We start from the raw sequence: 21,824 nt of genomic DNA, 5'->3' as shown, positions 1-21,824 counted from the left end.
TTTCCTATTCAATTTTCAGACTTTCCCATCAATTCAGTTCTCATTATTTCTCGGGTCTCCGAAAGTATTTTCCATTTTTCTCCATCATTTCTTCCTCAATTTCACAAATAATTATATATCCTGAAAGCACTTCAAAGGCACTACAGTTCCTGAATTTTTTTTGATTTTTTCCCTAATTATTTTTCCAACTTTTTAGAAGTCCCTATTTTTCAAATTTTCCTCATTTCCCTCTATATTCCCCCCTCATTCTCCCCCTCATTCTCCCCCTCATTTCCCCCTCATTTCCCCCTCATTTCCCCCTCATTCTCCCCCTCATTTCCCCCTCATTTCCCCCTCATTCTCCCCCTCATTTCCCCCTCATTTCCCCCTCATTTCCCCCTCATTTCCCCCCTCATTTCCCCCTCATTCTCCCCATTTCCCCTTCCTCCATATTCTGCAAGTCCGAAAGTGATTAAGTTGCCAGATTAATCATATATCAGGCCATAAATTTTGACCATGTATTGGTGAGTCTCAGTGTCCTTGATGTATAGTATAGTGTTTGACCTAAATGTTAAGTAGTGTCTTGTTGTGTTAGTCTTGTGGTAGGAGGTATTCATGGGGAGTCTTCCCTCTTTTTTTTTCCTTTTCATTTTCAAATGCTCCAGGAGCTCCCAGAAGCTTCTCACCCCTATACATTTTGAAGCATTAAATTGTATTTACTGGATATGTTTGTGCACAAAGCAATGCTCCATGCCCTCCTGGGAGTGCCCTGGAGTACCTGACCAACTCTGGAGGAAATGAGCTGTTCCTGGACCAGCCAATCTCCTCCTGATTCTCCCAGTGCTCCCCATACTCTGGAGCACTCAGGAGCATAACAATTTTTTGCTGATGTTGGGCTGCCTATGTAGTGACACCATGAACTTAAGAAGGGTCAATGATAAATTATATATAAGGTACAGGCCCTGGTAGCTAGACACATTGCGATAAGCGTCCACAGCTTCCGAATAAATGTATAACAATCATAATGCAGAGACTGCGACCAGTTCTAAGTGTAATCTCATTATTTGGCTTCTATCTTCGCATGAATGATCATCCAGGAGGGCAAAATTGCGGCTCGAACCTTAAACGGGATGTGATGACGTAGAGCTGCATTGCCTTTTCGCGGCATGGACGAGTAGAATTCTATCGCCACATGTACCGACCACTTACATAATGCACTTGGAGTCTGCTGGGCTCTCTTCAGGTTACCACCACACGCCCGCTTTTAATTTGATCGCCATTGAGGATACCACTCTAAGGAGGGCTCAGACAATCCCATTAATATCGATGAGGAGGCAAATATGTTGACACTTGAAGCTGCTGCTGATGAACCACCAGGTAATGCTGAACAAATTATGAATTTTGACAATTTGTTTCTCAGGTTATTCGTCTCTGTTTGGGCCCATCAATGACATGCTCTTCGTGCTGGATCTGGGAGAACCCCCCCTATGATGAATCATGTAAGGGGCAGGTCGCCTATTGTCCTGCATTGACCTCAGATCCCAACCTAGTATAATACTCAATCCAAAGGTATAAAGTGTCAGGGTTCAGCACCCTGCCCTAGGGTGCCCCAGACTCCCCAACCAATCCCTTCCTTCCATTCCTTCATTGTTGCCTTGTTGTTGCCTTTCTGTGTTGTGTATCCGCGCGCACGGGATAGCGTGGGAACTTTCTGAGCGAGCAGCTTGCCCAGAATGTTCCCACGGGTCACAGCCACAGTTCTGGGCGAGCAACTCGCCCAGAACGTTCCCACGCTTGGCACTGCCACCTGGATGTTCCCTCCGGGTCACACTACACAACTCTAAGAGCTGTATAGTTGTGGGCATGTGACCCATTCCTTTATATAGCAACCATGCGGGGAGATGAGACCTTTACCCTTCTTCTCATCTCATGCCCCGCATAGGCAAGTGTATATATTATCTTTCCTTTTACTATACATCTCATGCCCCGCATAGTGTGAGGACAGGCCAGATGGGGGTTGAGGTCAGGGAGCCTCCGAGTCCGAGGCTGGGCCCTGACATAAAGCCTCCTACCATCCCCATTTACAATTACTTACACCAACATGAAAATGGGGGATTCACTGGCACACCTCCTGCACAACTCTATTACTTCCATCGCGAGCACCCCAGGTTCTGCTGGAGGCTGTCTATACCCACACATTGACCAATACAACCTTCAGCTGGAGCCCTCATCCTATGGCACTGAAGAAAATGTAATCAGTTCAGACTTCGTCATGACGTTGTAGGTGGGATAATCGCCCATGCACAGACTCGGCTCGGATACCCGTTTTCACGACTATAAAACCACTTCCATCCATGCGACGACTCAGTACGGATTTGACATCTAAAAATAGTGCTAATTTGTACGATCCCATCGATACCAAGAACGTCCTAATCGGTGGAGATTTGACGGAGTTCCGTGTTGGAGAAGTTAGGCACAGCAGGTCACGAGTATGTGCGGGCGTGGGAATCTCAAGCGGCAACCCAGATTTCCAGCCTCACTCGTTCCCATGGCATCTAATAAATCGGTAAAAATGCTTATCGGCTGCGTAATAGTTCTATTCAGCTACATTTCCAATTTCGGATCTTAATTCCGTAAATCCGTTGAGAAATCGCTTATTTTCTTATATTTTCATATTTTGCCATCATTTCAGTTATTGATCAATACTCTTTTATTGATACTGTTACCCTTTTTTATTATTTCGCCTAATAAGGTATCCAGATGCCATATGGTACCAATATTTGCCATCTATTCTTTCTAAAAATAATTATTAGATATAATCCTGTACATACCAGATTTTAAAAAGAAGTTCTCCCCTCCCCCAAATTCTCTAAGGTGCTAGGATGCGCTAGAGTTGGAGTGAGTGAGTGGAATTCCAACAGTAGGAATAAGGGCAGCTGTCTAGCTCACAACGAGTGAGTAGTGGACGCTGAGCCCGGACCTTGCGGAAATCCCGGAGAACCCACATGGAGTTTAAGGATCGAGAGTCGAGCAAAGTCTAGAGAGAAAGTGAAGTTTTAGGAGAGTTTGGCCCCACGAGCTTAGTCGGCATAGAGAGCCGCTAGCCCTCTTGCAACGTCCACTGCGTTCAACCCAAATATTCACTTCCCTTATCCTTACACCAATATTCCTCCCGACTCCATCATACAGACATCAGATGAGGTATTATTTCATGTCCATCGCGACAGGCTTCAAACCCGCTCCTGCACGGCTTTTGGTGGTCTATTCACAGATAACGGCACCGTTGGGCTGAACGGGTTGTTAGTTGTCTTCTTAGTCCTAGAAGATGCTACAGTCATGAACTGCGTTCTCCATATCTTATACATGTGCCAGGTTCTATCTGTGATTCCCCCCATTCTTTATATCTCTCCCCATTTTTAGGGCACATCATCGTGCATCTACTGTCCCGACTTTGAAACTATCGCTCGGGCATTCGAGACTCTCCAAAAGTACGGTTGCCGGCTCTCCGAATGCATTCCCCAGGACTCCGAGATTTTCACCAACCTCGTCTGCCATGCAGCAGAACCCAATACAGATGCGCTGAAAGTTTATTCGCTGGCAGCTTCACATGATTTCGAAGAACTCGCTGTCCAGTGCTCTTACTACACACTTCGCATCCCCATCAGTATGTCAGGGCACACCTGCCTGACCCCACTCCACCTGGTCCGACCCCACCTGATCCCACTATCCTCACCCGCTGCCCCCATCCTCCCTCCTCCTTTCTCTCCTTCTCCCTTTCCCTTTTCCTTCTCCTTCTTTCCTTTCTTTCTCCTTCTTTCCTTTTCTACTACACGGATGACTTCCTTGCTCGATGTACCAGTAACCAGGCTGCACAACACGCCCAGACCCGGACACACCGGGTGACGCCCTACACACCGGATGCACCTGAGACCTCTTATGGAGATACCCAGGCGGACACGGCTGTGCACGTAGATGACGTGGCACCCCCCACATGACCTCCAACTGCATGTACATAAACACAGCCTAAGTGGGAACTGAGAAGCAACCTTCTTCTCACACTTCCCACTTTAGGCAAGTAGCTTACATTCCCCTGCTAATAATAATAACACACTTCCCACTTTAGTCTAAGTGGCCACGGACCCTTACCTGCTTCAGGCCCGTTGTTACGCACGCCCATGCCGCACCCTACCGGGCCCTCAGCCCCGGGCGATATACCCAGATGCTGAAAGAGGGCTCGCAGCTCTCTATGCCGACTAAGCTTGTGGGGCCAAACTCCCTAAACTCCTACTTTCTTGACTGAACTTCACTATGCTCTCGATCCTAAAACTCCGTGGTGGGTTCTCCGGGATTTCCACAAGGTCCGGGCTCAGTGTCCACTACTCACTCGTTGTGAGCTAGATCACTGCCCTTATTCCTACTGTTGGAATTCCACACACTCACACCCTCTCTAGCACGTCCTAGCACCTTAGAGAAAATGGGGGAGGGGAGAACTTCTTTTCAAAAATCCGGTATGTACAGGATTATAAGAAATAATTATTTTTAGAAATAATAGATGTGAAATATTGGTGCCATATGGCACCTGGAAAAAAGGGTAACAGTAATAATAAAAGAATATCAATCAATATCTGAAATGATGGCAAAATATGAAAATAAAAGAAAATAAGCGATTTCTCAACGGATTTACGGAATTAAGAGCCGAAATTGGAAATGTGGCTGAATGGAACTATTATGCAGCCAATGGGCATTTTTACCAATTTATTAGACGCTGTGGGAACGAGTGAGGCTGGAATCCTGGGTTGCTGCTTGAGATTCCCACGCCCGCACATGCCCGTGACCTGCTGGGCCTAACTTCTCCAACACGGAACTCCGTCAAATCTCCACCGATTGGGACGTTCTTGATATCGTCAGAATCGTACGAATTAGGACTATTTTTAGATACCAAATTTGTACCGAGTCATCGCGTGAATGAAAGTCGTTTCCTAATCATAGAATCAGGTACTGTACTATAACAACCATTGGTTCAGTCACATGTCACATGCAAACTGTGAACTGAACTAAAGTAGGTTTTGTCACATGTCACAGCGAGACTTTGAACAGATAAATGTATTGACAACTGGTTCCCATGAAATCCGGGAGTTGCCGGAATTAGCAAATCAATTCAGTTTCAATTCAGTTCAAGATTTCACGTGATGTGTGGTGCATGTCACACTGAGAGATGAACTATGCAAGGAGATGGCAATCCCCGAAAACCGTGGGAATGAACCTATGGTCATTATAGTACAGTATCCAAGCCGAGTCTGTGCATGGGCGATTATCCCACCTACAACACTCTCAACCCCAGGTCGGTCCCTGACACAGTAGGGTCGATGAAGGCAGCTCTATCATGATGGGGCTGCTGTACCTGCTTCGCTTGTTGCGGCTCCATGCAACTCGAAGAGCTGCGCTTCACAGATTGCTTATGGAGCCACCAGAGTGTCATGAAGATACGTCGTTTTGCAACTGGAGGAGGCAAATAGGGACGACAAGGGCATATGGTCTGATCGCCGGCTACCTGACCTGGGAGGCACCAGCAGATGCCAGTGCAACGTGGATCACTACCGCTTTTGAATGGGTGATTCAGTGTGTGGAGTGTCCTCATTGCCAGATCAATTTATGGGCAAGAGTCTTGGGAGTTATAAGGGGCTGGAACGATGTGAAGAAGACAATTTAACAGCGATCACCCATTTGGGATCTGGGTTGTATTGTTGGATCCGTTGTTATTCATTGGATACTGCCATTACATTTTGTAGTTCCATAAAGTGCAACAGTCAAATCAGCTCCCCCGCCACTGCTTTTTCTTACCTCCACGGATATATATCGAAACTGGAAACATCCCCAGAATGATCGATAGCTTTATTACCAGGATCATAAGACTCTGCAGTACGAGATTATCTTTGATAGTGCTCGCCAAATGCAGGTTGCTTGAGCTGATTCATTGGACCCATTCTCGTCATCGACGCAACCCACAAACACTCAATGAGATTGCGAAGCAATCTTTTTTCTCACATCAAAACTCGTGGTTCTATCTGCGTACCAAATGGCAAAGTTGAGATGACAAACTACACTGAGGACCTGGCAATTCGTGGGGCGCATTGCCAGCATGTGAACTTGGAGACATAATAGCGAACACACCTAGGTTGCCAGCGAAAGCCCAAGAATGTCTGACGATGCTGCTGGTTGTGCTTCTGCGCCATCCGGTGGCAACAGCCCCTATGTTTTTCAGCCCTGATTCCCTCCTTGAATGAAGTGACGTTTTACACACAACTGGACGACAAGATGAATCCGAACAGAAGCAGCTTCAGGATGACCACAAATGCGCTCTTGTTCATTGATCGCTTCGAGCCTTCTGGTTTGTTTCCGTGAGCATGGTGAGTTCCTTGCATCTGGACTGCATCAGGCTCAGACCTTGGGACTAGAGCTTGAGTCCTTTGAAGTCCATGTTCTGTTCTTCCACTCCACAGATGGATGTTTGTCCAAAAGGGGTTTGCTGTTCTCCTGAAAATGGCCCTCCAGTCACCAATGAATATATTGAGAAAATGTCAACAGGCCTATCGAAGGGGGCGATTTTTATTTTTATTTTTTGACTCGCCTCCCTCTCGGTTCTCTTCTAGCGAGACTGAGCTGAGCCGAGCAACATAGACTTGCACAAATTTTGAGATCCAGGCTGTGCAAGAACCTGTCAACCCCGGGCACTAGGTACATGCGATACTCTGGGTGGATAAGTAGTCACACATTCTACGTAGAGTTGATAGTTTTTAAGCGATGGGACCTGTGTAATCAGACGCTGGGTTTAACAGGCCATTCCCCCCACATCCTCTGAGCCTCCCCGAGATTGTTCAACAGTACAGAACGAACTCTGCATGTCCCTGTCCCCTACTCAAGCGAGAATAATTATATATCCCGGCTCAGATTTCTCCATAGCCAGGACACAAGACGTGTTCTTGAGCAGGTGCCCCAGCGTGCATGGACACAAGCTTGCTGCCTACATTGGGACGCCATGCTGTGCATCTACCTGCAGCATGAAAGGAAACCGAGGTGTGAGGCCAAGGCTCTTTTATGAAACAGAATGAGCTGATGGCTTTCTTCAGTATTTGCCTGTTGGTGCTGCATTTCACGTTGAAGCCTCTTAAGACACTTCTTTTATTTGTTTAGGCATTATGATGCGACCACAGGGGCAGAGTCACGAAGATGACCTAGCAGTCAATCTCTCATAGTATCTCACCTTGACAGGGTTTCCTAAAATACCGATTGGGAAGCTTGCAAATCAGTTGGAGATACCATAAAGTTACCGCAGTGTACAAGTCACAAATTTAGCAATCCCCAGTGTGACACTGTGTCCATTGCAAACCATGAACAAAACGCTGCATGTTCAGTCGGATTGGCCGAACTCCTATAACCGTGAGGGTACTGGGCCGGAATAGGCCAAGGCGATGCTCTGGTGGGACCCAAAAGAGAAGTAGCCCGTCTGTTGTAGTCATCCAACCATCACTACGAAGCAATGAGCCATCAGAAAACATCGGCGCCCCGTCACGCACATCGGCATTCTCCGAAATGGAGTCGGACAGGGCGAGAGAAGAGCGCGATGATCGAGATATACTGTCAGCCGCCCCTGCCAAAGGCCGTGACGATCGAATCGTCTTATCGGGCGAGGCTGAGGTGATGTGGGTGCCATCGGGGGAGAGCACGGTCAATGGGGCCGAGCGCCCTTGCAAGGGCTCACTGATTGATGCAGCGTCCCAAATTCGGATTGTCTTGTCTTGGGAGCCCGAGGCAATGCGGGTGCAATCGGGAGAAAATGCAACCGACCAGACTGTGTTGGAGTGACCTTGCAGACACTCGCCAATCGGTATACCTGAAATGACATCCCAGATTCGAACTGTCTTGTCAAAGGAGCCTGAGATGATGTAGGCGCTATTGGGAGAGAATGCAACTGAACAGACCCCAGCAGAGTGCCCTTGCAGAAGATTGCCGATTGGAGCACCTGACATGACATCCCAAATCCGAACTGTCTTGTCGAAGGAGCCTGAGGTGATATAGGTGCCGTTGGGAGAGAATGCAACTGAGCAGACTTCAGCAGAGTGCCCTTGCAGTGGCTCGCCGATTGGTGCACCTGACACGGCATTCCAAATCCGAACTGTCTTGTCACCAGAGCCCGAGACGATGCGAGTGCCATCAGGGGAGAATGCGACCGACCGGACAGTGTGAGAGTGCCCTTGCAGAGGCCTGCCGATTGGTGCACCTGACACTGCATCCCAAATTCGAATTGTCTTGTCGGATGAGCCCGAGATGATCCAGGTGCCGTTGGGAGAGAATGCAACTGACCAGACCTTTCCGGAATGCCCTTGCAGAGGCTCGCCAATTGTCGCACCTGACATGGTGTTCCAAATTCGAACTGTCTCGTCTTCAGAGCCTGAGACGATGCGAATGCCATCGGGAGACAATGCAACCGACCGGATCGCAGCAGTGTGCCCCTGCAGAGGCTTGCCGATGGGCACACCTGATGCAACATCCCAAATTTGAACTGTGTTATCAGGGGTGACTGGGAGGATGCGGGTGCTGTCGTCGGAAGAGCCTGAGACGATGTAGTTGCCATCAGGCGAGAATGCAATCGAGTGAACCCAGCGAGAGTAGTCTTGCAGAGGCTCGCCAATTGGTGTACCTGACACAGCATCCCAAATTTGAACTGTCTTGTCAGAAGAGCTCGAGATGATGCGGGTGCCATCAGGAGAGAACGCAACTGAGTGGACCCAACCGGAGTGCCCTTGCAGAGGCTCGCCGATTGGTGCACCTGACACAGCATCCCATATTCGAACCGTCTCGTCTTCAGAGCCTGAGACGACGCGGGTGCCGTCGGGAGAAAATGCAACCGACCAGACCGCACCAGAGTGCCCTCACAGTGGCTTGCCGATTGGTGCACCTGACACGGCATCCCAAATTTGAACTGTATTGTTGGAAGAGCCTGAGATTATGTGAGTGCTATTGGGAGAGAATGCAACTGACTGGACCCAACCAGAGTGCCCCCACAGAGGCTCGCCGATTGGTGCACCTGACACAGCATCCCAAATCCGGACTGTCTTGTCAAAAGAGCCTGAGATGATGCGGGTGCTGTCGGGAGAGAATGCGAGTGACAGGACGAAGCCAGAGTGTCCTCTAAGTGTCTGACGAATCACAGGCCATTGCTTGGGAAGCCCTGATTGAACAGACAAAGTATTCTGGAATGCATTGCGCATACATTGTAGAACAGCAGACTGAGAAGGTGAAAACGGCAAAGCTGAGAGATAGATGTGTGGCACGCTCTGACCGATTGGATACCCGAAGATGTTCACAAATGTATATGCCTCTGAGATGATTTCTTCGAATCCCTGCTCGTAATTCTATGTAAGTAAATCAATCACTCGTTCCCATTGCACATGAGAAAAATGGCCTACCTTAGCCCAACTAGCCGCCTTCCTTAGAATAGAGGGTATCATAAACATGCGGTCCTTCACACTGAATACCTCAATCCAGTATAGGAACTGGCGATTGATGAAGTTCATAACCGCATCGACAAGGGGATGCGAACCTGGCTCTGACATAGATCCAAAATCCAAATGTTCTGCCCAGTATTCGCTTGCATACGTCAGCGCAGGCGTTATGGCCTGATCGATTCGCTGTTGAATTCCCTCGATTTCCCTGTTCCGGTAATAGGATGTCTCGATCCTGCAGATGTTAAATTTGAGATTTCGTTTCATCACCTGGAGACAGCCAGATGCAAGATCAAGGTGATGAACAGGTGTTCATGTGCCATTGCGGATCTTGACACCGTTTGGAGTCGCACAGAAAATCGGTAGAGGATGTATGTAAGACTTGAACAGGACGCCCGTGACCACCCTGCAACAGCGATTGCAACCGTGAGAGCACCACCTGGACCTTACCTAACTCCAGTCCTAGTAGCTGACTGAGCTGCCAATCTGTTAGCTGCTCACGAGCGACTACTATTGCACCGAGGATGGAATGTACAGCTTTGAGTTGTCAGGGGACGCCTGGTTATCCGGCCCCCCTTTACTCTAAGCGATATCAATGAGGTAATTGTTAGCCAAGATTGCGTGAGATAATTACGTAGTTAGAACGCAGATATAACTCATTGCGCTATATTCGCTATCGCGTCACCCCTTACCCGATATTCCCTCATTTCCCGCATCTTCTATCTTCCTATTTGATGTCGTGTTTCTATTAGTTACCATCTTCCCAATGTAACTGCGCTCTCGTGAGTTAGCAGAACTCATGTACATAAGGCTACTATGCCAGCTGGGCTAGCCCCCCAGCTTTGATATCGACTAGTTTCCTGGGGATACTCTTACGCTGCGAATAGACGCGCGGACTCTGACAAGTTCGTTTTCGTCGTATGAGTCGAATGGATGAGTAAGAGCGACCCGATACAAATTGTCCAACCCAGCATGCGGTGGGGCCTGTACTGATGCACTTAGCACCGTTTTCAACCTTTCTTCAGGAAAGTGGGATTCAAGGAAGCGAATGGTTGTAGATGCCCAAATGAAAAGACCTCCGGACAGAGCGACAAGCTGCCATATTACGGGGTCTCCCGGCCAATTGGATGACAGACCATGGCCTACGAAGGCATCAGCGCTGCAGGCAAGCCGTTGTTGGAAACAGAGCTTGATGTCAGATGATGTCGACTCATCCCCAATCGGCACGTCACGCACGTCAACACCCAGACACGACAGGGCAGCACCAATGTCGGGTTCGTCCCGGCTGGCTATCAGGAACCGAAAGGTACTCGGAAGCCTTGCAAGGCCTTCAGAGAGTGCGTGAAGGAGCTTTGTCCTCGTCTCCATAGTACCACACTCATCAAGGGCATCAAGGACAATTACAATAGAGCCCAAATCAAGCTCTGCTGCGAGTTCGGCCAGAGGCACCTCTAGAAGATGCTTGAATTGCATATCGAGGGTGGATGTGTCAGGGCTCGGTCCTCGATCAGGGACAGCCCGACCTCAGCCCTAGGTGTGTGCGGTGTTCCAGGTGGTTGGGCGCTAGACCCTGTCCTCAGCTCCTCAAACTCACTGAAGGGACTAAGCGGGGATTGAGTTGTCATGTATTACAGAGGGTAACTACAACTTGCCTAAGCGGGGATTGAGTTGAGAAGAAGGGTAAGTTTCCCTATTCCCCGCTTGGCTACTATAAAAAGGAAGTGTACTGTACAGTTCATAACGTGACTCCGGGTAGAAGCCGAGCATGTTCCCGCGACTCGGAAAAGGTGTCACATGGGTTAAGGCGAGTTGCTCGCCTTAACCCACGTGATTTTTCCCGCGGGCTCACATGCGGGCTGAAGCTGTGAGAGGTATGTAGGGATGGGGAGGTCTGGGGAGTGAGGGAAGTCTGGGAAGGTGGTTCTGGGGTGTGGTTGGGTGCCCTGACAGCGGGGTCAGGGGCCGATCCCTGACAGGATGTAGTAATGTCGGGCAATTTTTCGATTTGTTCAGCCATTTTCACGGCAAAAGTGGGATTGAAACGAGCCAGCTGGAAGGCAAGAGTACGTATCACACGAAGGGGTGAGGGTCGTTCCGGTCCCAGAACAGAAAAGCGCCACGTCGGCGCAGCTCTGAGAAGTGTTGAGCAACCGTGTTGAGCATGGTACTCTTGCCGGATCCAGCCGGTCCACGAAGCCAGATGACATTATGACCGGGAGGCAGGCTAGGATCTGTCAGGGAATCGATGAGGTTTTTCAAGATGTCTACTCGAGTCCCAGGCAAGCATGTATCTCGTGTTGTAGTACATCTACCTCTTGTTTGATTTCCTTTTCTTTTCCTTTTATGTGTCACATGACTGCAGAGATGAACTCTATCTGTTTCTACTCTTGTATAAACATTACAGTTCATCTCAGAGGTGCCATAACCTGAGTTACAACATCTCGATCTCCCACATCCATGGTCGCAGGCTTCAATGCCTCGATTTCAACTGCAAACCCTGAAGGTAAGTAATGTCCGGTGCACAGAAGGTGGAAGTCATCGCACCAAGTTTTTCCACGCCCCTGGATATTTGGACCGAGATGAATGCACTGTAAGATGTTACACCCATACAAAGGTCCTTGTTAGCACCCCCAAGAGGTTCAAGATCGTTTGGGAGGTGTTTGAGAATGTTTGGTGAACGAGTCGGCCTGGGCACATTGATTGTTCACTGAACTAACACAACCGACAACGAGCGGCCTACCTATGAGTCAACGGAACACATACTGCTTAATGAAAATTCCGCATTCCGTCATTTGGACAGAAATTCGGATGATGCTGGCTTCGAGGAGCCGAATTTTGTTTTTCAGCTCATCGACGGCATCGATGAACGAATAAAGGTCAGCCATAGACGCGACAAGACCGCAGAGTGCGTCGTCTCTCTAATCTGCCCTCGAACAGCCTGAAACAACCGCTCGAAATTGTCAGCGCACGGGTTTGCGCTATAATAACGACGAGTTCATACCTGGTACGCCGAACTCAAGACCTGCCAAACAATATTTGCGTAAGGATGGAGCTGCCCGACGGCGTCAGCGCAAACTAAAGATATGTTACCGCGGAGCAATGCATACCTTGGCTGTTTTATCGACAAAATCCACCACAGTCTTGGTCTTGTCGACCACTTTGAGCACGCTGCCTAGATCTCGAACCGCAGCCGCTGAGTCAGTAGCGCCTCGAACCGGCTCGGGAATCTCGAGTGACGTAGGTAGGTCCTGGCAATGTCGTGTGCGCGGCTTGAGGAACTCGCTTCGTAGTGTCCAGCAACTGAACAATGAGCGAGCCTGCCTCTCGACCCCGTTCGTCATGGAGGTTAGGGTAGTTCCTGCAGCGGTTTTAAATGAGACCACCCAATGAGGCAAGACTAAGGATAACCAGCTCAGGTTGGTTATTTATCTAGCAACTTTTCCGTTGTGATGTGCACAGAACGAAGTAGGATGGGACCGAACCATTTGCGGGAGTGCTTGAGATGAAAGGACAGAACAGAAGACAACTCCGCTGTTCTGATGGTACGTACTTTAGCAGACTATCTAGGCTGACCTCCGTTAATCGCAAAACCTACATAAAATAAGTGCGACCCTAAGTTGGGTTGTGTTTTGCCTCAGTTTTGTCAAGTTCATTTCCCGATAATACAGGCCTGACATAAAGCGCTGGGCCCGGGGGTGCTTTCTTGACGTCTCCGGCCTTAATGACCACTTTGGAATGAGGGTGGATGGAACCACTAGAACGAAGGTGACGCACTAGCCAGGGAGTAAACGCGTTTGGAGTCTCCATGAGTTGTCATGTGGACCACTGGATTTGGCTCAAATCAATTCATGGGCCGTCCCTCGGTCCATCATTGTCCTGTGCGTAGCCGCGCACCTGGGCTCTGACAGCTCCGCTTGGCGGCTTAGGCGGGCCTTTTCGCCCGGGACTAAATTCATTTTCTGACCAGGTCCTCCATTATTGCAAATTCTCAATAACCCAGGGTCCTCCAATCATTACTCAATATACTCTCATCCCACTTCGTCTGCCTTCTCCCTGCATCCTTTCTACTCTCGATCGTTACCCTTCCTCAATCCCACAATGCTTTCCATTCCACGGAGGTCAGCGATCGTTCCAAACTGGCGGAGGTGACTGTCTTCGGTATTGTCATGAAATCGGACTACAGCAACCAGAAAAATGCAGCATTTAATGCGTGGAAGGAGCATGGTGCACGCGTTCGTCGTTCAACTGTCACTGTCACTGAGTCCTCGTCCTCACCGTAGCGCCTCAAAGTCGATTCCACCAAGTTCCAATTACACTTAGGGTTACCACTGAATCGTTACTTAAGGAACAAATTCTCACAAGTTATTACTCCCGTAATACAGTTGCTCGACGCTCCAGTTATATTTAGTTATTACCTTGCTTTCCCCGTGGAAAGTCCTGGACATCTGGCACAACAATGTCGAACGGAGTCTCGATTGGGTACCTTCTGTCATATCACCTCCAGAGTCTCCAACAAGCACAAATGTCAATCCGAGGAGCCCCAGGGCACCTAATTATGTTTGGGAGTATCGGAAAGGAGTTGCTCCAAGTGATCGAGGCTTAGTAATTATCCCGGGTGCTGGAGCGTAAGCGTGAGTAATCCATGCCAATGCGAAGAAGCTCGGTGTGCAATCGGGGCTACGTCGGATGAAGAGTCCGAAGTCGTGTAATATTGAGTGGCTGCAACTATGGTTCGGTATCTGAGAATGTTAATCCGAGGGGTCTTCAGTGCATCGGAAGGTGCCCCGGGCATGTGCTCCGTCTTCCACTTTCTGGTCGTATATATCTGGACATATTGACAGCTGCCATTGCACAAAGAATACCAGTGCTACTGACCTTGGCCAGGGTGTTGGGATTGACGACACCATAATTCGTATTTTCATACTCTCGCTTTACCTCTGATCTAGCTTCTTTGCTGTTAAGATTAAAGAAAAAATCCGTCGAAGCGGGGTCGAAGATTTCGTTTGCGAATGGAGAATCATCCGATGGTTTGAGACTTCCTCGGTGAATGATGAGATCGACGGAATGGTTGGATGGAACTGAGTGCTCGGAGCTAGGGGCAGGTGGAGGGAAGACACTCAAACGGGCTTGGATGTCAAGGAGGACTTCAGCTGCGCTCTGACCGCTGCCAACGACAGCGATACGGACTGGTCGAAAATTGGTACTCTCACTCTCAGTCGTAGTTGAGGGGCGTTTGAAGATGATGTCACTCAGGATATCATGCATAATGCCGTCGATGCGGTGCGCATATACTGAGGTGTGGATAATTCGACTGGGAGCTCTGACAGCAAGCGCAGATAGCGAGGGAGGTACCCTCGGTGTTCCTCCGGGCGCGATAACAAGATGCTTTCCTCTCCGGACGCGTTTTACGGGGTGTTCACTCTCGGAAAGCGAGGTTACTGAGACGACTAGGCCATCGCTTTGAATGCTCAAGACCCTCTCGCCGTAATGAACCAATCCACCGGGCTCGCGGGCAACTTTTTCCGCAGCCCATATCAGATAGTCGGAATATTCACGTCGACTGGGGATGAAAGAGCCTCGGTTAATGAATGTGACGAGACGATTGTGTTCGTGAAGGTAGGAGAGGAAAGTGTATGAAGAGGTTGGCGATCGTAGCATGGCTAGATCTTTTAGGAAGCTGCGGTCTGTAAATTTCGTCATGAACGGAGAAATAGGTTCACAAGACTCGCCTGATTTGCATGCTTGCGCCTGGCAGGAGCATGCCCGGATGCCACTGAAATGACGAGCTTTTTTCAATAAATGTTATGGCATCTGGGGGTAGTGGTTTTCCTCGTGCCTAATGCTTGGACTTTGGAGTGTGTATGATGTGTAAGAGCGCACTTCACATACGATATATGCGCGTTTCTTTTCAAGGAAAGCTATTGCAAGGGCCAGGGCGGCGGGGCCGAACCCCACGCAGACCAGATCGGAAATATGCCCATGACATTCAGTATCCATCATGTCTCAGGGAGAAAGATCGAACGCGAGGAATATTCCCGCTATTCCGTAGCAGTTTTCGCGATCTGTGCAAGAGGTCCTCTAAAAGTATCTTCCGCGGACTTATCAGATAACGCCAGCGTGAAATTGGGGAATTGTTGGTGGATGTTATTGAAACCTAGCAAAAACTCACGGCAGGCATCGAAAGAGGGGAGCGATTGATTAGGGTCGATAGCATAAAGAGCGATGCACACGGAGTAACGAAGAGCGTGCGAAGCATGAGAAGACAGGAGGTACTCAAACAGAGCGCGGCAAAAGAGATCACGCGAAGGATATTGAGAGCGGTGAGCAACACACGCATCTAGACAGCTGGAATAGCAATGAGCACAGAGAATGTGGCGTAAGAGCAAAATCCGTTGATCGTTGATCGTCAATGAGAAGTCATACAGGCCGTGAGCTATCGTTTCTTTGGTGAGATGGTAATTGGAAACCCCGTCATTGGTTAGGAAAATTAATGGCCACGAACCGTGAAAAAACGCTAAGTTGGGAGAAGACGACATGGTGTAGTGCAAGAGTACGGAGAGGGGAGAGTGCACTTGGTGTCGAGGGGGAGATCGGATAAGCCAGGTTGTAAAGCACGTGGACATGAACAAGGAGGTTTCCAGCGTTCAGCTGTCGGCAAGCGTGATGAGCTAAAATCGTATGTCAGCAAGCTGAGGCAAAAAAAAGGTATAACCGGGGTATAACCAATATTTGTGCACGGCCATTCAGTCTACGCGTCCAAGACCCGCTGCAGAGTAGCGGCAATTTCACATCGTAATATGTATTGTAGTTTAGCGGTTCAATGTCATCACCGGAACTTGGTTCTCAAAAAATCGCCCCAGAACCGAACCACCCCTAGGCCACTACGAGTAATAACTCCTTTGCGCTCTTCGCTGCCAATTGAAGGGGCGGGTGCCTGGGAATTACAACGAATATGTCCCTTGCATTCCGAATGAAAGGTCATACCAATTCCCAGTAGGCTGCCATTGAGATATCCCAATAAAGTCCAATAGTAAATCCAGTCGGAAGGTGGAAACAAAGGACGAACTGATGTATGTCCGTGCGATATGAGACCAATTGCATGCACACGTGAAATGGCAGCCTCAATACCACGTTCTGTCGAATGCAACGATCGACAAGCAAACAGCTGGGTGAACGAATCGGGCCCCTCATTGGAGGAGAAGAGCAAGCCAATAGCGAGCATTCCGGACGAATGGTGACTGCGCATGCGTATCGCAGACGCCTAATTCGCTGATCCAACAACAAACTGGGTCTGCAAATTGACAAGAAACAAGATGAGAGAACATGTCAGCGATGCAATCCTTCAGATGCACGACTCCTCCGATGACCCAATTACAGAATAAAAAAGGAAATCCACCTGCCGGTATGCACGATTCAGCACGAGGTCAAGGTACGCGATTGTTGTACAACACCCAAACAGCGGTCGGCCCCGGCGGATCAGGATCGCTATATCTCAAAATTGTGTGGAGCCATCTGCCACCAGGTGCACAGGCATCGAGTGAACCCAAAAGTAAATGCAAAAGCGCGGAGTGAGAGATGTACAGAAGTTATGTGATATAATGTGAAAGGCAAAAAAAAAAAAACACAGAACCAACAACTGCTCACTATGCCCAGGAATAACTGGCGCCGATAGACTGCAAGGATAGTTCTCCAACGTAATGAAAATGGGTTATTTCAACGGTGTTTATGACGGGAGGAGAAGGGGAAAGAGTGGTGAACGGCATATACGGTGGTCGGCATCGGTGACGTTGAGTGAAGGTTGTTCGGCTTGGGTGGCAACGGCAACGAAAACCCTCATTAGCATAAGTGGCCCAACGAAGAGGAATGAGAACTGTGGGACGGCGGAACGTGCTGGCAAATCAGGGTTTCGGTGGATGTGTGGAAGGCCGAACCGACCGCCACTACCGTCGGAAATAGATCTAGAACCAGGAGCGAAGAGCGAAAACGTCACGAGTTCAAGGTCTTGACAAGGCGAGTGCTGCGCCGAACGCCGCTAACATGTTAGAAGATAAAACGGAGTCAAAGCTGAAAATGCTGCTCATTTGAACGTGAAGTCTACAAGTGAAGTCCAAACGCTTTAAAATGACAGGTTATGACTCAGGCCAGGTGCGTTGTGGATCGTTGAGGAACTGTGGCTGCTAGGTTCTGGTCGACTCCAGCGAGTACGAGTTAGGTGGAGCTGGGTTCGAACTTCAGTCGTTGGTGGTGAATAGATCTATGAACTTGCTATGAATGGTGCATTATCGAGGGGGATATGCAAATTGAGTTGAGAGGCATTGGAGCAAAACATGGGTCGGGGTTGTAGGGCTGAATGAATATTGGAGTCAATATTTGAGGGCTCGATCTTGTTGCAGTCACAAGACCTCCGATCGGGTCCCATCTGTTGTCCAAATGCCCTTGATTCGTCATCGTACTGGGGTGTCGCAATGAATAACTATGTGTTGGCCATTTGAAAGGGGAGACTGCGTGCCAGAGTTCCTTTGGTCATATTGCAGGTACTATTCTTGGTGGATTCCTCGTGCGGAACAACACGCCACTGAAGTTGCGGCGTGAGAGTATGATGAATGTTCTAGCCGTGTATTAGCGCTCTCTGCCAGAACAGGCGTGCTTGTGAGGACTTCCTGATTAGGCGACTTGAAGGCTGTTGCTGAACTGACTTGCGCCTGAGTCCTGACTCCTGACAACGTGTTGTTGAAACCGTCGCTCCAATTTGTCCAAAATGTCCAAACTAGTAAAGAAAGTCAAGGAAGGCAAGGAAAAAGTCAAAGGGAAACTTTTCAAGAAAGACGGATCATCGCAAAATCAGCAAAGCCAGCCTCTTGCAGGCGGGTCATTAACTGTCGCACCCACGCTGCCACCGTCAAGCCAAGAAACGGGTCTTGATACCGTTTGGAATGGCGTTTTGAATCTGCTGAGTGTTGCTAAAGAGACTCTGGATGTTGTCCCGGTCCCTGGACTCAAGAGCGCGGTCGGCGGCTTCCTTGAAGTAGTTAACCAGCTGAAAGTGAGTCACTAAAACTCCTTCAACGGTTCCTTTATGCCAATAATTTCCGCTCTTGCAGCAAGTTAGTGGCAACGCTGGTGCAATTCGTCAACTCGAGAACAGTGTCGAATTCTTTAATCAGTCAGTGTCGAAGCCGCTCGAACAATTCAAGGGGAAAGGGCCTGTTCCACCCGAGCTTGCCCAGGCAATCGATGACTTATCGGCGTGCGTTTACGTCTCCGAGGAGTGTCTTGGAGTCGAAATAGTCTGACTGTCCCTTTCAGTGATCTCGATAAGGTTGTTTCGCCGCTGAGATTGTACCTAGATCGAGGTCTTGTTCTCCAGTGGGCGGATCATAACAAAATCGGAGGTGATGTCCAGGCAGCTGGGGAAGGGATACGTGATGCAGTGAGGGCCTTTCAAGTATGTATCCTTCGCTACCTGTAAGCCGTGCGCCAAACGCTAATTAATGGACATAGGCTGCGCAAGTAGTCCGACTTGCCTTAGGGATTGAGGTGCGGTTCAGTTTGCACCTGCTCTCTCAGCCTTCAAGCTAACCAATCCTCTAGCAACTCCGCGTGGATGAAGAAGCAAATCGATTACTTGACACTCTTCACTATACCCTCGACGCCGGCTATGACACCAGCAGGCAGGGTGCCCCATCCAACTGCTTCCAGGGGACGCGAACTGAGATTCTTCATAAGATTGAGCAATGGTTGCACCGACCAGTCAACGATACGACTAAATCTGTGTTCTGGGTAAACGGTCTAGCTGGGATCGGCAAGTCGACTATCGCCTGCACCATCGCGCAGTACGCCGAGAAATCTGGCCTCCTTGGATCGAGCTTCTTCTTTGTCCGTCAACACGCCGAGTTGTCCAATGCGAAGTTCTTTCTTGGGTCGATCATACGGGACTTCGCCAAAAAGCTTCCGAGTTTCGGCGCGGCCGTTGCGGATGCGCTGAAGAAAAATGAAAAGCTTGCCCATGTCTCCATTTCCACCCAATGCTCCGAGCTTTTCTTCGCGCCCGTTGGACGCCTCAAGCTTTCTGCGCCTCTTCTCCTAGTAATTGACGCTCTGGATGAGTGTAGCCGAGAAGATGCGAAAGAAATACTCCACCATCTCATCCCTCGTTGCACTGGCATCCCGGGCCTCCGGATACTCATAACAAGCCGGCCAGAGTACCATATCACTAACAAACTTGACCCAGCCATGAATGTTGACAAGATCGTAGTTCATGAAGTGGATAAAAACATCGCTTCGCATGACATTGAGTTATATCTGCAAGATCGGCTCAAATCTATTCACGAAGATTTTAGTCGTTTCGTCCCGGACGGATGGCCATCATCTGAAATGGTTTCTGGCCTCACGAAGAAAGCTGATGGGCTTTTCATCTGGGCCGCTACCGCAGTCAAATTCATCGGAGATGATAATGTCAGGGATCCTGTGCGTCGATTGCACACCATCATGGGTGGTGTGGATCTGCATGATGCGAGTCCTTATGCTGAGCTGGATAGTCTTTATGAAGCAGTCTTGTCTGCCAGTGTTTTCGGAACCCCTCGAGATATCCCTACCCAGCTCTTCCGTCTTCTACATGCAGTTGTTCTGCTTAAGGATCCATTGCCTGTGAAAGCACTCGGTGCTTTTGCCATGGTCTCCAATCCTACACCGTTGCTTGATCGCATACAATCCATCATACCACTGCCTTCAGAGCCGAAGGGTAGAGTTGAAGTCTACCACCCTTCCTTTCCAGATTTCATCATAGAACGGTGCGGGAACCCTGAGCTTAGGGTTAGTGTAGGGAGGCATGAGAGGTGGATGGCCCTTCGCTGCCTTACTCTGCTCAACACCAATCTCATTCCATCTATTGATGAGATTGTCCCATGGAATTCACTCAATGTGGGGGTGGTGAACCTGAGTGCCAAGCTTACTTCAGTGGTGGGGGAAGAAGTGCAGTATGCATGCCGCTTTTGGACAGCCCATTTGGGAAAGCTTCAGGAGGTTGATGATGGTGAAATTAGGGATGCACTGGAGAAGTTCACTGGTCTTGGGAATACTGGAAAGGGGCTTTTGTTACGATGGATTGCTGTGATGAGTATGATGGGGCATGTCAGTGATGCTGCTAGAGGTATATTGGACATTCTTCCTTGGATGGTTAGTGATGATGCTGCTTGCTTGAGGACTCTATTACTGACTATTATATTAGAGAAGGAGAAGTCACCTGGCTCATATTGGCCATATTTTGCATGAAGCCTACCGTATGATTATGGCCCATGCTCCAACCATTGAAGCCACTGCAGCACACATCAGTCAGTCTGTTTTGCCATTCCTTCCCCAAAAAAGCCAACTGTTGCCTGCCTTCCAACAAGGACCCAATCCAACTGTAACTGTACATGCTGGGCATGATTTAGAATGGCCTTCCAACATTGCAACTCTGATTGGCCATTCTAGTTCAGTGATATCTGTGGCCTTCTCCCCAGATGGATTGCTCCTTGCATCAGCATCAGATGATCATACCATCAGGCTGTGGGACCCTCACACTGGGAGCCACCTCAAGACACTTGAGGGCCATTCTGCTTGGGTGAGCTCTGTGGCCTTCTCCCCAGATGGATTGCTCCTTGCATCAGCATCAGATGATCAGACCATCAGGCTGTGGGACCCTCACACTGGGAGCCACCTCAAGACACTTGAGGGCCATTCTGATTCAGTGACATCTGTGGCCTTCTCCCCAGATGGATTGCTCCTTGCATCAGCATCACGTGATCATATCATCAGGCTGTGGGACCCTCACACTGGGAGCCACCTCAAGACACTTGAGGGCCATTCTGATTCGGTGACATCTGTGGCCTTCTCCCCAGATGGATTGCTCCTTGCATCAGCATCAGGTGATCATACCATCAGGCTGTGGGACCCTCACACTTGGAGCCACCTCAAGACACTTGAGGGCCATTCTGCTTGGGTGAGATCTGTGGCCTTCTCCCCAGATGGATTGCTCCTTGCATCAGCATCAGATGATCAGACCATCAGGCTGTGGGACCCTCACACTGGGAGCCACCTCAAGACACTTGAGGGCCATTCTGATTGGGTGAGATCTGTGGCCTTCTCCTCAGATGGATTGCTCCTTGCATCAGCATCAGATGATCAGACCATCAGGCTGTGGGACCCTCATACTGGGAGTCACCTCAAGACACTTGAGGGCCATTCTCATTCAGTGGCTTCTGTGGCTTTTGATGTGGCCTTCCAGGGAAAGGCTCTAATACACATCAAGGAAGGGAAATGGTTCTGTGTTGATGCTGCTTACATTTTCTGTATACCCCCTCA

The 21,824-nt window shown here is 49.2% G+C and overlaps 6 protein-coding genes across 6 annotated transcripts; 1 reads left to right on the top strand and 5 right to left on the bottom strand.

Moving 5' to 3' along the window:
- Positions 1 to 7,346: 7,346 nt before the first annotated feature.
- Positions 7,347 to 7,499, bottom strand: EI90DRAFT_2897445 (uncharacterized protein; the record flags this gene model as incomplete). The annotated part of the gene is made up of 1 exon (XM_039054022.1): positions 7,347 to 7,499. A coding segment is annotated over one exon (153 nt), but the record flags the coding sequence as incomplete, so codon positions are not given.
- Positions 7,500 to 10,334: 2,835 nt separating this feature from the next.
- EI90DRAFT_3192663 (uncharacterized protein) lies at positions 10,335 to 11,771 on the bottom strand (the record flags this gene model as incomplete). The annotated part of the gene is made up of 2 exons (XM_039066398.1): positions 11,462 to 11,771; positions 10,335 to 10,968 (listed from the first exon to the last, which is right to left on the bottom strand). The coding sequence occupies exons 1-2, from the start codon at positions 11,497 to 11,499 to the stop codon at positions 10,335 to 10,337; spliced, it is 672 nt and encodes a 223-aa protein (XP_038916753.1). The 5' UTR covers positions 11,500 to 11,771.
- A 2,012-nt stretch (positions 11,772 to 13,783) lies between these two features.
- Positions 13,784 to 15,383, bottom strand: EI90DRAFT_3055009 (L-lysine 6-monooxygenase). The gene has a single exon (XM_039060123.1). It carries the CDS (start codon positions 15,180 to 15,182, stop codon positions 14,247 to 14,249), a length of 936 nt encoding a protein of 311 aa, XP_038916752.1. The 5' UTR covers positions 15,183 to 15,383; the 3' UTR covers positions 13,784 to 14,246.
- EI90DRAFT_3055008 (uncharacterized protein) lies at positions 14,754 to 15,711 on the bottom strand. The gene is made up of 3 exons (XM_039060122.1): positions 15,652 to 15,711; positions 15,372 to 15,570; positions 14,754 to 15,318 (listed from the first exon to the last, which is right to left on the bottom strand). Exons 2-3 carry the CDS (start codon positions 15,480 to 15,482, stop codon positions 15,199 to 15,201), a joined length of 231 nt encoding a protein of 76 aa, XP_038916751.1. The 5' UTR covers positions 15,483 to 15,570; positions 15,652 to 15,711; the 3' UTR covers positions 14,754 to 15,198.
- EI90DRAFT_846278 (uncharacterized protein) lies at positions 15,163 to 16,207 on the bottom strand. Its single transcript, XM_039068150.1, has one exon. It carries the CDS (start codon positions 16,103 to 16,105, stop codon positions 15,521 to 15,523), a length of 585 nt encoding a protein of 194 aa, XP_038916750.1. The 5' UTR covers positions 16,106 to 16,207; the 3' UTR covers positions 15,163 to 15,520.
- Positions 16,208 to 18,167: 1,960 nt separating this feature from the next.
- EI90DRAFT_3289042 (uncharacterized protein) lies at positions 18,168 to 18,951 on the top strand (the record flags this gene model as incomplete). Its single annotated transcript, XM_039067141.1, has 3 exons — positions 18,168 to 18,525; positions 18,584 to 18,729; positions 18,789 to 18,951. Exons 1-3 carry the CDS (start codon positions 18,241 to 18,243, stop codon positions 18,949 to 18,951), a joined length of 594 nt encoding a protein of 197 aa, XP_038916749.1. The 5' UTR covers positions 18,168 to 18,240.
- Between the last annotated feature and the right edge of the window lie 2,873 nt (positions 18,952 to 21,824).

The sequence above is a fragment of the Cantharellus anzutake genome, assembly GCF_015039405.1.
Source record: "Cantharellus anzutake strain C23 chromosome Unknown EI90scaffold_20, whole genome shotgun sequence".
Taxonomy (NCBI): Eukaryota; Fungi; Basidiomycota; class Agaricomycetes; order Cantharellales; family Hydnaceae; genus Cantharellus; species Cantharellus anzutake.
The sequence above is the reverse complement of the archived record's forward strand: the minus strand, read 5'-3'. Positions and strand labels throughout refer to the sequence as shown.